General features: G+C 56.4%; 1 protein-coding gene across 1 annotated transcript in view; it reads left to right on the forward strand.

Annotated features, from left to right (window-relative positions):
• The window catches only part of CAMK2A (calcium/calmodulin dependent protein kinase II alpha), a 39923-nt gene extending 36647 nt beyond the window's left edge, over window positions 1-3276 (forward strand). Inside the window, exons 17-18 of the mRNA XM_047092458.1 lie at window positions 1665-1893; window positions 2203-3276. Coding sequence (XP_046948414.1) covers window positions 1665-1893; window positions 2203-2206 — 233 coding nt within the window. The 3' untranslated portion in view covers window positions 2207-3276. The remainder of the gene's footprint in view (window positions 1-1664; window positions 1894-2202) is intronic.
• Window positions 3277-13417: the final 10141 nt, after the last annotated feature.

Here is a 13417-nt window from a genome sequence, read left to right on the forward strand (position 1 = left end):
TAGGCAAAGCCTGGGTATAGTGAGATTATAATATTAGGGATGCTTCCAGTAGTCCTGGAAAAACAAAAAAGACATTTTATGTTTTCTAGGAAATCGGTGGTTCACAAACCAGGCTGGGCTTCAGAATCAAAGGGTGGGGAGGGGAAGGGGGTTTTTTAATAGTATAGATTTTTGAATTGTCATCTCTAAGGGAAGAGATGGGCAGTGTATATTTTAAGTCAGCTCTCTATGGGATTTGGACCTACATCTGGGCTACACCAAGAGAAGGCATGAGGGTTCCTCTAAAGCCTGGGACCCTGGTGACCCCTGTCCAGCCCCTCCCTGGGTCATTGTCTTTCTGTGCTTTTGTTTTCTATCTTGCTAAAAAAATGGAGAGTTCCAAGAACCAAAATAATTAATCCTACTACTACTACTAATAACAATAGTAACTCATATTTTGCATAGAGAAAGCTGGTTTCAAGTACCTTTGTCAGTTCTGTCCTGATCATAAGAGTTATGTATTTCCACCTAACTCTGGAGAACTCCACGACCTCACCCCATGACCCCTAATTCCATCCTTACAATTCAAGATCCTAAGATTCTGCAGTTTCAATATTACCCAGGTTTCCATAATTCTTTCTGTTTGCCAGTAGGGATAGCAACTGAGGGGTCCACGGGCCATCTGGACTGTACATATGTTTCATGGGGCTCGCATATTTTAAATTTGAGTTAAATACCAATAATAAAAAATGAAGCATTTTCACATAAACATCCAGATTTCTGGATTCTCTTGAAAACTCAGAAGGTGTGGCAACGTGGGTTCCACTTAGAGCTGACCCTTGAGCAACATGGGTTTGAACTGTGCCGGTCCACTTATACGTGCATTTTTCCCAATAAATACAGCACAGTGCAGTAAATGTATTTCCCTTTCCCTATTAACGAATAACATTTTATGTTCCTTAGCTTACTTTAAGAATATAGCTCATAGTACAAATAACATACAAAAGAGGTTAATCGACTGTTGGTGTTATCAGTAAGGCTTCCAGTCAACGGACAGTTATTAGTAGTTAAGTTTTAGGGGAGTCAAAAGGTATATGTGGATTTTCAACTGTGCAGAGGGTGGGTGCCCTAACCTGCGCCCCCTCGTTGTTCCAGGGTCAGCCGTACTCGCATATCAGCCACCAAGGAAGCTGTGTACAGGGTGCCCTCTGTAGGTGGGACGTGGTGTCACCAGTCTCCCCCATTCCTATGGCTCCCTGACTCCGAGGCAAAGGGTCTGTTGTCATTTAGCATTTTACACCCAGCTCACCAGCCTCGTTTATGTACACGCCTGGCCCCCGTAGGGAATCTGGGTTTGAGACCCTGGTCTAAGTTCATCTGATTCTACCATCATAGTCCTATACTTCTGTGTGTCTGAGATACCGTGATTCTAAAATCCCATTCCCCTGTGTTTAAAGAACTGGCATGCCTGAAATCCATTGTCTCTAAGCTGGGATCTGATCTAGTCATCTAGAAGGTCTGCCCTGACACCTAGCTGAGCCCTGTCACAGACACCCCTCCTGTGGAAATGAAGCAGGGGGCGGGGAGTGCCTCTGCTGAGAGGGTCGTCTGGGAGATGGGCAAATGAAGGACGTGAAGATGGCCCCCAAGTGCATCTCCTGTGCCCCCCCCATCCCCACCTCCAGTGTGGTCTCGGAACAGCAAGCCCGTGCACACCACCATCCTGAACCCCCACATCCATCTGATGGGTGACGAGTCGGCCTGCATCGCCTACATCCGCATCACGCAGTACCTGGATGCGGGTGGCATCCCCCGCACGGCCCAGTCGGAGGAGACCCGTGTCTGGCACCGCCGGGATGGCAAATGGCAGATCGTCCACTTCCACAGATCTGGGGCGCCCTCCGTCCTGCCCCAGTAAGAGCCTCTCCTTCCCGCCATCTGTCATCTAGGGCGATCTAAAGGAACGGGGTGGTGTCAGTCTGGAGGGGGACATGTTGGGGCACTTGGGTGCTGGAAGGCCATGGGGTGGGGGCTGGAGGACCACAGGGAGGAGACCAGCCTGCAGGTCCCCGGTGGGGGAGGGGGGGCCAGGTAGGGTGCTGGGTGGGGCCCACAGAAGCAGCTCCGACTCCATCTAAGGACGGGGGAGGGGTGGTTGCCCAAGGAAAGCATGACGCCCTCGGAAGCAACCGCCATTACCCACAGACATACCATTTCTTACAGTTGAAGGACCGGGCCGGGGGCCCTGTACCGCAGAGATGTTCTCTTCGTTCATGGAATGTGGCTGCTGGTTCTCCCACTTGGATTTGGCTGGAATTCCCCCAATCGCGTCACCCCATCCCACCACCATCACCATCACCACCACCGCCACACCTGCATCAAGAAAACCTGTCTGTCCACAAAAGTTATCACGACTTCAGAGCAAATAGCCACATCTCCCTGCCACCACCTGTCACTCTCCTGCCAGGGCGAGGCTTCCTCGGGCCTGGGTGCCCTGGGTGCCATGGGTGCTGGCTCCGAGGACCCCCCCCCCCCCCGGCTGTCGCTAGCCTGCTCTTGCCTTGGCTATAGGCCAGAATGCCCAGCTGTGTGTCCCCCAGGGGCTGAGGAAAAAGAGGGGCAGAATCAGGAGGAATGTGGATCTGCCCCCACCTTTCTCTGTCTCTCTCCTTCCAGGGTCCCCCTCAACCCCTGAGCCAGCCTCTCTGTGGGAGAGGGTGAGAGAGGAGCAGACACCAGGAGTCCCCACCTGACACTGCCTCCCTAGCTCTTCTCCCATCCTGTCCCCTCCTCCTGTCCCTGCGGACCCTTCCCCTCAGCGTGTGGAGCACAACCGTCTCAGGGTGCCCTCACTCTTCTCCTCCAGCTGATGTTCACCTCCAACAGTAACTCCCATTCCACCCCTTCCATCAGCCCTGGAGAATTCCAGCTCCGTCACATCTGAGGGAGAGAATCTGATTGCTTTTTGGGGGCAAAGAAGGCAACATTTAGGTATCACTTCTACTTGGACCGCATGCCTTTTTATAGCCAAACTTCTGTGTGTTTCCTAAATGGATTTTGCGTTCCTGGATATCTATGTGATAACTAAACCTCTCAAATTATTGTGGGGAAGGTCAGGTTGGGTTGGGAAGGGACGTGGGAAGAGGGATGAGGGGTAGTTTTTTTTCTGTTCTAGGTCTCTTTCTTTCTTCTTCTTCTTTTTTAATGTCATCTCTGAGATGGACTTTGTCACCCGTGGTTATCTGGGGTCGAGGTGGACTCAGTCCCCGGGGATGGAGGGGTGCGGGAGGGAGGGGGAAGAGGGCCTCATTGACATTTTGGTCCTAAGGTTCCTTTTCAGGACTGTAGAAACACCAGATGTTAGAGCTAAGAAATAGCAAATCAGGGCAGAGAGAGCCGGTGGGGGGTGGGGGGTGGGGCGGGGGGAGGTTGTCAAGACGGAAATTATCTTTTTTTTTTTCTTTTTTTTTTCTTGCCTCCCAAACTGAGGTTCCTACTACGACGCTTCCCAGCTTCCCCGGATTTCATTCCACCGCATCTATGTGCCCTCTCAGCCCCTCCCCCAGTCTTTGGGGGTTCACGAGCATGTGTCTCCATTGCCTCTCCCCTCTGTATCTGCTGGTCCAAGCAGAGCACTGGAATTTCTCCTCTTCGCGCCTCGTCCTGCAGCCGTGGGTTCGAATCTCTTTCTTTTCCTTTCTCTTCCCCTCTTCCCCTGGGATTGACTCTGATGTGGAATGCCTTGGCACATCCACTAGGATCTACTGTCTGCACTGTTTTCTTTGCATGACTTTATATGCAGTAAGTACGTCAAAAAAAAAAAAAAGAAAAGAAAAGAAGAAAAAAACACTCAGCAAAACCAATCTACATGTTTTGGACAAAAAAAAAAAAAATAGAGGTTGTATTCTCAGTGTCCGACTCGGAATTATGTTGCCGCCTCTCTGTGCTTTTGGCCTCTGTGTGGCCGTGTTTTGCCAGCATGAGATACTGTCCCCTCTGGAGGATTTTAGGGGAGGAAGAGCCACATCCCCAGGGATTTGGAGGAGGCTCTGGTTCCCCCGAACCTCTGGGGAGTCCTGGGTGTTGGCTGGAGGACTGGGGGGATGTTTGATCCAGGACTTTCTGAGTTTTCCCTGATCATGAGTTGTCTGCTGGGCCCTTTTCACAACTGCTGCTGCCCTGGGGACAGGTGAGGCAGGCTATTCTGGGGCTGCAGGCCAGGATAGAGGCTGCCTGGGCCTCCTGGTCTCCAAACTGGTTGATCACCGGCCTCTATCCTTGGCAGACACCCTGTTGCTGAGGCCCAGGGGCAGGCACCTGGTCTGCCCCAGGTCCAGAGGGCTTCCCAGTAAGGCCCAGTGATCCCAGCGTCCCAGCAACAAAACCGCCTGCCTCCCTTGTGAGCTGCCAGCTCCCACAGCCATCCCTAAGCCAAAGGTGAGGGTGCAGCCTTCACAGGGGATGCTGCAAGTACCAAGACAAAGTCTGGTCCCTTTTCCAGCCTCAGTTTCCCCATCAGTTAAAGGGTTAAGTATTCCTGCCCAGCCTATGTTGCAGAGCTGATGGGGGATCAAACAGGACGGCGAAGTGAAGCCCGATGTACCTGCAAGAACTGACAGGATCCACTGGCTGGACCCCTGCTTCATTCTGGGCCTTGACCAGCCCCCACTTCTCCCCCACCTGCCCCTCATTCCCCTCTTCGGTGCCCGTCAACTGCTTATTAGCAGTGGACTGCGGGGAAAGAGCCATGCTTTGGGGGTTAGTAGGATTCCATCCCCAGTTCTGACCAGACTTGCTGTGTGACCTTGGGCAAGTCCGTTTCCTGCTCTGGCCCTGGGTTTTCCCACCAGGGGTAACTGAGCTGGAGGACCCCAGTGTCCCGATCTTTATTTGCTGACGTGCCTCCCGTCTACCGTGTCCAGTTCCAAGTGCCAGAGAAATGGAGGCAAGGTCCCTACCCCGGGAGGAAACGGCCCCACGAGGAAGGCCACTCCTGTGGGCGGGACCACAGGCCATCAGTGGGATCCTGAGGCAGCACGCAGGGGAGGCTGGCAGACAAAGGGGCCCAGAGCCCACCCCCACCAGACAGTGAAACTCTGCTCCTCTAAAACATCCTGTAGACGCAAAAAAATCCAGACCTAAGACCAGACCTAGGCTCCAGCATGCGAACACCGTTACAGCAAAGTATTCTCCCAGGATTACGCACACTGTGGCACTAATCCTGACCCACGGCCTCCTGTCTCCCAAAGGGAGACCCTTTGGGGGATGTGTTTGCCAGACTCCCCATGCTGGTTTCTTTGTTACTATTTGTCTGGGGGCGGGTGGGGTGGGGGGGGCGTTTGTTTCAGTTCTTTTCTTTTCTTTTTTTAAAACTATGTGGCTGTGAATTTGAATGACCACTGCTCAAAACTTCTGCTATTGGGTGGGAGGGGGGGAAACGGGGTGTCTGTTTTATTGGTGTTTTCAGTGCAATAAATAGCTACAAACTTCTGTGCACTTGAGGTCTCCCTGTCTCAGTCAAGCACGGGCACTGGGTGGGTTTTGTTTGTTTCCAGTACAAGATCTCTCCATTTGCAAAATAAAAGCCAAGGTCTCCCTTCTGATTGGGCCAACTTGGTCTCATGCTCAAGCCTGAGCCAATTGCAGTGGGATTGTGTCTGGACTCTGTGCCTAGGCTTAGAGCCAGGGGTGGGGCTGGCTTTCTCTCAGACACATGGGGTGCCCTTAACAAGAGTGGGTGAGGGGAGGGGGGGGCGGTAGATGTGGGTTGCCACAAACAGCAGCAAAGCCTCCCTCAGGGGTCTTGGGCGAGGCTCTTCTCCTCTAGGCCTCCTAGGCCTCGTTTCCTTGTAAAATGAGGAAATTGTTCCATAAGTCCCTCCCCACCTATTCTCTCCCCTCAGCCGAACCTCACAGACAAGCCCCCAGGCCTCCAAAGTCCTGGAGACGGGTTTGGAGAAAGGGGTAAGGGAGAAATACCTTCCAAACCCACAATCTGTGGACAGAATGCCTGGGGCAGGGGCCTTGGGGCTGGAGAGAGAGATGGCTTGAGAGGCTCCATTGGCCGAAGGGAGGCCCCTGCCATATTAGAGGCCAGTTTGGTTCTGAGCCCAGGATGTCAGGCGGACCCAACATGGTGATGCAGAGGCTTTGGCTCTCCTCAAGGCCACGACAGGGTAAGCACCGGTCCTGGTTTGCTGATGTAGGATTTTCTGTAGTAAACCTGGGACGGCCTTAGGCAAGGCAGGTGAGCTGGTCACTCTCAGCCATGCTGCCACCTAAGAGGCCTGGATTCCACAGGATCAGGGAAATGTGCCTTCTGGAGCCCACAGTCCCCTCTAGCCCATGCTTGGGACATCTGGGACTCCAGAATTCCTGTACCAGCCACTTCTGGGATCTAGCCTCGCCGCCGGTATGCAGGGTGGCCACGAGGAGTGCTGAGAAGGGCAAGGGGGTGGGTTGCAGAGGAATGTGGGGCCTTCTATTTGCCCTCTTGCCCTGGAGTCTGCTAACCTTTGGCGCCTGGGCTTCTCCCAGCTCCGGCCTTCAAACAGCCTTCGGATCTCCCCACCTGGGCAAGAGGAAGGGCCCGAGGGTCTGTGCTGCCATTGCAGACAATCGCCAGCAGGTGGCAGCACAGGAGCAGGCTCCAGCAGTCCTGGGCTCTGTGCCTCCAGTCCCCAGTAGACCTCAAGAGGTATCCTTTAAAAATTTTTTTTAAATGTTTTTATTTATTTTTGAGACAGAGAGAGACAGAGCATGAGCAGGGGAGGGGCATAGAGAGAGGGAGACACAGAATTCAAGGCTCCAGGCTCTGAGCGGTCAGCACAGAGCCCAACGCGGGGCTTGAACTCAGGGACTGCGAGATCACGACCTGAGCTGAAGTCGGAGGCTCAACCCACTGAGCCACCCAGGCGCCCCTTGAGGTATCCTTTAACTCAGAACGCACCAGCTCCACCCAAAACACTACTATTGTCTGACAGTAGTGTGACCCTTTATAGTTCACAAAGTGCTTTCATAATACCTCTTGTGTCAGTTAGAAGAGCCTTATCCTGAAGACAATGAGGCTCAGAGGGTAAAAGGCTTCTTGCCAGACAGAACCCGGAATCCCTTCAGGGCCTCTGGTGACCCAGTCTGTGTTTCCCCGTCTCTGAACAGCCAGCCAACTGTGGCTGGGATTCTTAGGAATCTTTGACCATCTGTCCCTCCATAGTCTACCCCGCAGTCCCTACCTCCCCACTGCCCATTTGCTGTGAAACCCGCTGGCTCCTCTCCTCTTGCTCAGTGCACAGCGATGCTCCCTCACCCTTCAGGACACAGTTCTGGTGTCTTCTCCTTGGGGAAGCCTCCCTCACACTCTCCCAGCACTTGCTGGGTTAGGGCCCTCTGTGGGCTTACCCAGCCCCCATAGCCATCTCCTCATAGCGCCCTGGGCTGAAGTCACCTAAGGAAGAGTCTGCGAAGCTGAGGGCTCCTTGAAGGCAGGACAGCATCTTGTCGCTGCTCCCCACACGCACAGAGTATCATCACGCTTGCTCAGAGTAAACTCCTGGCAAATGCGTGCCTCAGCAGTGACGGAGGGATGGCTGGTGCAGGGGCTGGAACTTCCCACTCACTCCCCCACTTCTGCAGTAACAATGGCGAAGTCTTCCTTCACACGAGGTACCAGGCACCCCTTACTCCCGGGCTCTCAGGATCCCGGGTTTGCCCCTCCGCTGGGCACTACATTTCTCTTCTTTTCATTCCATGTACACAGAGACTGTAGTGGAGAGGGGAAGGAACCTGACCAGGACGGCCCAGGGTGTGAGGGAGGGAGGTGGGTTTCGGGATTTTTAGCCCCTCCAAACACCTGCTGGGGTCTGCTGCAGCCAGCTGGGCTCTGAGTAGGGCCCAGTGATGAGCTGGGCATGTCTCCCGTCCCCAGAGGGGCCATCCCAAGAGTGAGGGACATGCAGAGAAGGAGAAGGCAGGACGGGCTGGGGTGGGGGCTGGGTCTGGAGGTGCGAAGTATACAGAACCAGAAGAAGGAGCAGGAGAAGCGTGGCAGCGACTGGGATTGCCCGAGAGGCTTTGTGCACGTGCCCCACAAGGTGAAATGGTGGGGAGGGTGGAGGCCAGAGCAAAGGCTGAGAGCCCAGCACAGTGGATCAGGGAGGGGTGGGGAGAGAAGAGGCTAGGGAGGAGGCTGTTGGGGCCAGAGTGTCAGAGGGCCATGTGGGTCCCAAATATCCCTTGATGTGGACGTGTCCTTCTAGGGCACAGGTAGGTCCCCAGCAATGGAAATGGCCTTCCCCGGACTGGACCACAGTAAATCTTTTAGGAAACATCCCCCAGCAGGTGCTGGGAGTGTTTGCTCAGGGCGGGGCGGGGCAGGTCAGTCCTGTGGGAATGGCCCCTCCTCCTTGTCCTTCCTCCTGGGACATGCCCCACCCTCCCTTCTCTACCTGGGCCTACCAAGGTCTCAGAAGCCACTTCCCTCTGGGCATCCTGGCCTTACCATTCTTTCCTGGGCTTTGGGCCAAAGCTGCACGATGGATGGAGCTATCTAGAAGTAGACTCCCCCTTCGCCCAAGAAAAAGGGGAGAATTATCATCATCCTCTCCCAGTGTGTCCTTGAGTGAGTTACTCTCCTTCTGTGGACCTCAGGTGTCTCGTTGTTACAACGAGGGGGTTGAGCCTACGGTCCCCAATATGGGAACCGAGTTGGCTATGCAGAGTCACCCAGGGAGTATGCTAAAAATACAGATGTTTAGACCCTCCCCACAGAGGACTGGATGCATTAAGCCTGAGCTGGCCTCCAGGCAGCTGTAATTTCGATAAGCACTCCGTCTGGGGATTCTGCACCAACCACCCCATTCTCCGGTTCCCACAGCCGTGCTGGGAGCTGGAGGACCAGTTATCAGTAAACCCCACCCCAGCCTGCCCGCTTCCCCATCCACTCCCCTGACTCAGCTAGATCAATATTGACCATTGGCCCCTCCCCTGCCCCTGCCTCTTGCCACCCCAATCCTTGAAACTCTGTGAGACCCTGACCCCGGGTGAGCCGAGTCAAGGTCAAAGCAAGCCTCGGAGCCTGGAGGATTTCAGTGCTGCCTTACTCCCACCCGGAATCTGCGCCTCCTGCTGGCTTGGCAGGACCTCCCAGCCCATTTGGTGACGCCATCCGAGTTCTTAACCATTAACTCCATCCAGCAAGAGGGTCCAGTCCTGGAATCCAGCTCCGAAGAATGAGCACCGCTTCCCTCTGTGGCTTTCCGACCCATTCATTTTACAGGTGGGGACACTGAGGCGCAGCCTCCCAGGCCCCTTGCCATGGAACTGGAAGATGCCAGCTCGCCCTGAGGCTTCCACCATTGCCTTGACCCTGGCTCCAAGCACACCAATCCCCACCCTCCTTCTCCCTCTGTTGGTTGGAGGCAGGAGCTGGGCCTCAGTTTCTTTATCTGAACTAGGGACAGCAGGCTCATGAGAACCATCCCACCTGCAGGCCTTCTGCCTGCCACGGTTTGAGCTAAGCACTGATCGCTTTTTAAAAACTATGCACTGAGCACCTATATTATCCCATGTAATTCCCTGCAGAGGAAAGGCCATTGTTCCCATCTTCCATCTGAGGGTCAGGACACTGGGGGTCAGGGCAATGAAGCAGCAGACCCAGTTGAGTCGTCCAGCCAGTGGACGGCTGAGTCAAGACTGGGCTCCGACTGGCAGAGTCCAAGCCTGCCTTGGCTCCTGCTGACTACAGTTCTGGAAGGGATGCTGCTCACAGATGCGGTGGCTGTCAGTGGGAAGCGGCTTTCTTTCCCTCCAGTAGAAAGCGATCCGGGATGGGGTGCCGGGAGGAGGCCTCGGCGTGGCCAAGGGGGGGCGGGCTGCCGTTCTGTCCTGGGGGAAAAGGTCAGGCAGCAGGAAGTCAGGCGGAGACAGAGGGGTGAGGGGGGGCGAGGGAGGGGGTGCTGGCCAAGGATCCGAGGGCAGGCAGCCGGCCCTAGACGCCCTTCCAGGGCAGGACCAGCGTCAGCGAGGCCTCAGGCCCCAGAGGGAGTGGCCTGGAGCTCAAGGAGCCAAATTTTCCATGAGCCACCAGCAAAAAATGAGTCTGGAGAAGAGTGTCCACCGCAGAACCAGAACTGTAGGCTCAGCAAGCCAGGGTCACGTGAAATTCAGAGGGGCTGGGACTGTCTTAACTCTTCGCTGGCTGTCCCTAGAGCTACCAACAAACTGCTTTCAGTTGCTGCCACAATGTGCAAAGTGGTGACCTGATGCTATGGGTCCCTGATGGCCATACAGCCAGGGAGGGGCAGAGCTGGGATTGCATCAGGTGACAAGCCCCCCACCACGATGCCCTGCCCCAGTCCCAGGTGCCCTGGGCCCCAGGGAGAGTGCTGCACGTGTCTTAACCGCACAGAAATGAAGTGGGGTGTCTCCGGAGGCCGTGAGCACCCCACGCAAGCCAGGCTGGCTGTCGTGGCTCGCGCCAGGTGTAGGGCTGAGCCAGGTTCCCTGAGGATGCGAGGAGCCCACGCCTGGTGGAGGATGGAGGGTATGTGGAGGACAGACCTAAGAGAATGGATAGGAGTCCCATGGATGAATGGGGAGGACTCTGGATGAGGAAGCTTGGGCCGGCTCAGGGCACCATGCGAGGTGAACTTGGCTGGGGTGGTAGAAGGGAGCACAGGGGGCAGGGCCTCCTGAGAACCAAACACAAGGTACCCGGTGTGTCCCCGTGTCGGTTGTTGACCCTCACTTGACTTTGGGAATATGGCTGACCCTAACGGGGCCCCCTCCCGCTTCCCTCTCCCCCTTGGGCCTCCCAGATATTTGCTCTTGCAGATCACAGGCTGGAACCAGAAGTGACTGCAGGTGGTCAGCGCCCCATCTTAGCGCTTCCCAGTGCCCGCCAAGAGAACACCGTCCCTGATGAGTTCTAGAACATTCCTAGAACAGCAATGAGGGGCCCCAGGGCACCCTCAGCACACCTGAGCCAGGCACATATGCTGCCTCCCAGGGCCCCCCACTGGCCTCCCCGGGTCAGGGGTCCATGCACACAGAGGTCAGCTGAGAAGGGGAGCAGAACACTGAGTAGAGGGGGGGCCCTGGATCCGGCCTCCGCTATGCCACGTTCTCACCACAGGACACAGCCCTACTACCCCTTGCCTCTGCAGAGCAGTGGGCCTGCCAGCCACCCTAACGGAGCCACGCTGTGTCACTTGCTTCCCATCAGTTGCTCATGTTGAAAAATGGGAAACTTCTCACAAAAATCCTCACTCCCAGCTTGTCTTGAAAAGCCAGGGTATCCAGCAACCTGGGCCCCTACTTCTGAGGGTCAGCCTCCCCCGAAGAGAGGCACGCTTTGTTCTCTAGTGCCCCACGGTCCCCACCACTGACCAGCCTCTGCAAAGCACGATCCCGCACCCCGCTTCCCTGCTTGCCGGGTTCTGCAGGCACTGGATTGTCACCTGCTAGGGCGTTCTGGGATTCCAGGCTGGGGTTCTACTCCAGATGGGGCTGACGTCTTCCTTGAGCTGCCCACTATGTCGCCACGGACCCCTCCAGCCAGGTGTTCCTGGTCCCCAGTCAGTTCCCACTGCAGCCGGGCCCGGCTGGGGTCTGTTCTGAGCCAGGGAGATCTGAAGTCAACGAAGGAATGGGGCTGGGGGCACTCGGGGGGTTGGGTCTGGGGGCGTTTGGGGGTTGGCGCTGGCGGCAGAGGTGGGAGAAGGGTGACGTGGCAGGACAGCCTGTCTGGGAGCAGCGGAAATGGGAAAAGCGGGACACACTGGAAGATGGGACCGGGGAGGGCAGACCAGGAACCGCAGGCCCAGGAGCAAGGGGAAGTGAGTCTTGGAGGGACTGGAAGTGAAACTGGTGGGCTGCACAAACTCCTGGTATTCTCCAAATCCAGACTGGGAACCTGGGAGAAGAGAAACCTAGACTTCTAGGATCGCCTATTCTGGACTCCCAGGACCCCAGGCTGCACCCAAGAGGCTGGGCAAGGAGTACTCACAGGACCTTGGCCCGGGGCCTGGGGTCTGTCCTAGAGAGAGCTGGGGGGCCTGGAGAGTGCCCTCTCCTGGGCTGGGGCCACTGTGCTGGCACCAAGGGCCTCTGTTAGCAAGACTGGAGCCTGCCCCCAAGAGTGTGGGAAGAGGCACCTTGAACTGTGAAGGCCATTCTTGTGCCCTCAGCAAATTAGCAAACCCATCACTCTTCCTCCACCTACGGCCCCAAAGAGGGGCAGGAGGGGGCCTGGCTCTTTGTTAGGGGAAATTTATTAATATCCAAAATAGGCAGCGGCCTTTTCTCCCACCCCCAGTCAAAGCCTTTGCAAACACCTGGGCTTCGCATTTGAAAGGCCCTGGGACTCTTTTATGTGGCAACGTCCTGCCAGGAGGGGGTGGGTCTCACCAGCCTGGGAAACTCTGGGCCCCTCCCAACCCTGGTCTTCTAGCCCCAGCTGCACCTGTGGGTAAGGCTGGGAAGCAGCTGGAGGGGGAAAGGGGACGGCCTCCTGCCTCGGCTGGGTAGTCTCGAGCAAGTCTTCCCCTTCGGTGGGCCTCAGTTTGCCCAGATGTACAAGGGGGGCAAAGCTGTCTTCAAGGGCTTCCTCCTCTTCACCACCCTTCCTCAGCCCACCCACCCACCACAGCCATAGCACAATGGCAGAGCAAGTGTCAGAAGCCGGGGGACCCGGGGAAGCAAACAGCTGAGCCTCGGTTCCCTCGGCCGTCCAACAGGAGCCGGAGAGCCCTGGGCTGCCCACCTCATGGTTCTCAGTGGTAAGGAGAAGGGGTGAGAAGGACGAGCTCGTTGGTGTTTATTGACAACAAACGGACGGAACATGGATGGGCTGGGGAGACAGCAGGACAAAGGGCACAGAGGCCGGCCCGCTGCATGAGGGTGCTCTGCCCCGCTGGGGAGCACCGTGTGGGCAGAAGCTCTACTCAGGCATTTGCACACCCCACCCTTATCTCTCGGGGGCGAGTGGGGGCCCCAGGACAGCCCCTCCTGTGCCGGGGACTGAAGATGCCAAGGCCTCTGGCCACGGGGCTGAGTCGGCTGCCCTGGGCTCGCTGGCTCCGCCCCCCATGCCTGGGCCCGGGGACCCGCGTCCCGGAGCAGGGGTGGGCAGCATCAGGACCAGACAGCCACGTGTGCAGACCATCTCCAAGCCTCTTAGTTGCCTTGGTCGTCCACAGCCAAGGCCAACTTCCCAGCAGTGCCCGGAGCTGGAGGAGACAGTGAGGGCCGCCAGGGCAGGGAGAAGGGAATGCAGGGGCTTTGGGTCCTGACTAGGACCCCTCACTCCCACCTGTCCACTTGTGTCCTCTGTCCTAATCATGCCCAGGGCTCCCTACACCAGAGGGCGGGGGTCCAGTGTGGGAGGCTGCCGGCCCTTTTCTGGGGGGGAGGGGAGCGTGGGGTCCTCCTCCTTTCCCCA

The sequence above is a fragment of the Lynx rufus genome, unplaced genomic scaffold, assembly GCF_022079265.1.
Source record: "Lynx rufus isolate CCGP_SWC_20201006 ecotype Redwood Valley unplaced genomic scaffold, mLynRuf1.p SCAF_1, whole genome shotgun sequence".
Lineage (NCBI taxonomy): Eukaryota > Metazoa > Chordata > Mammalia > Carnivora > Felidae > Lynx > Lynx rufus.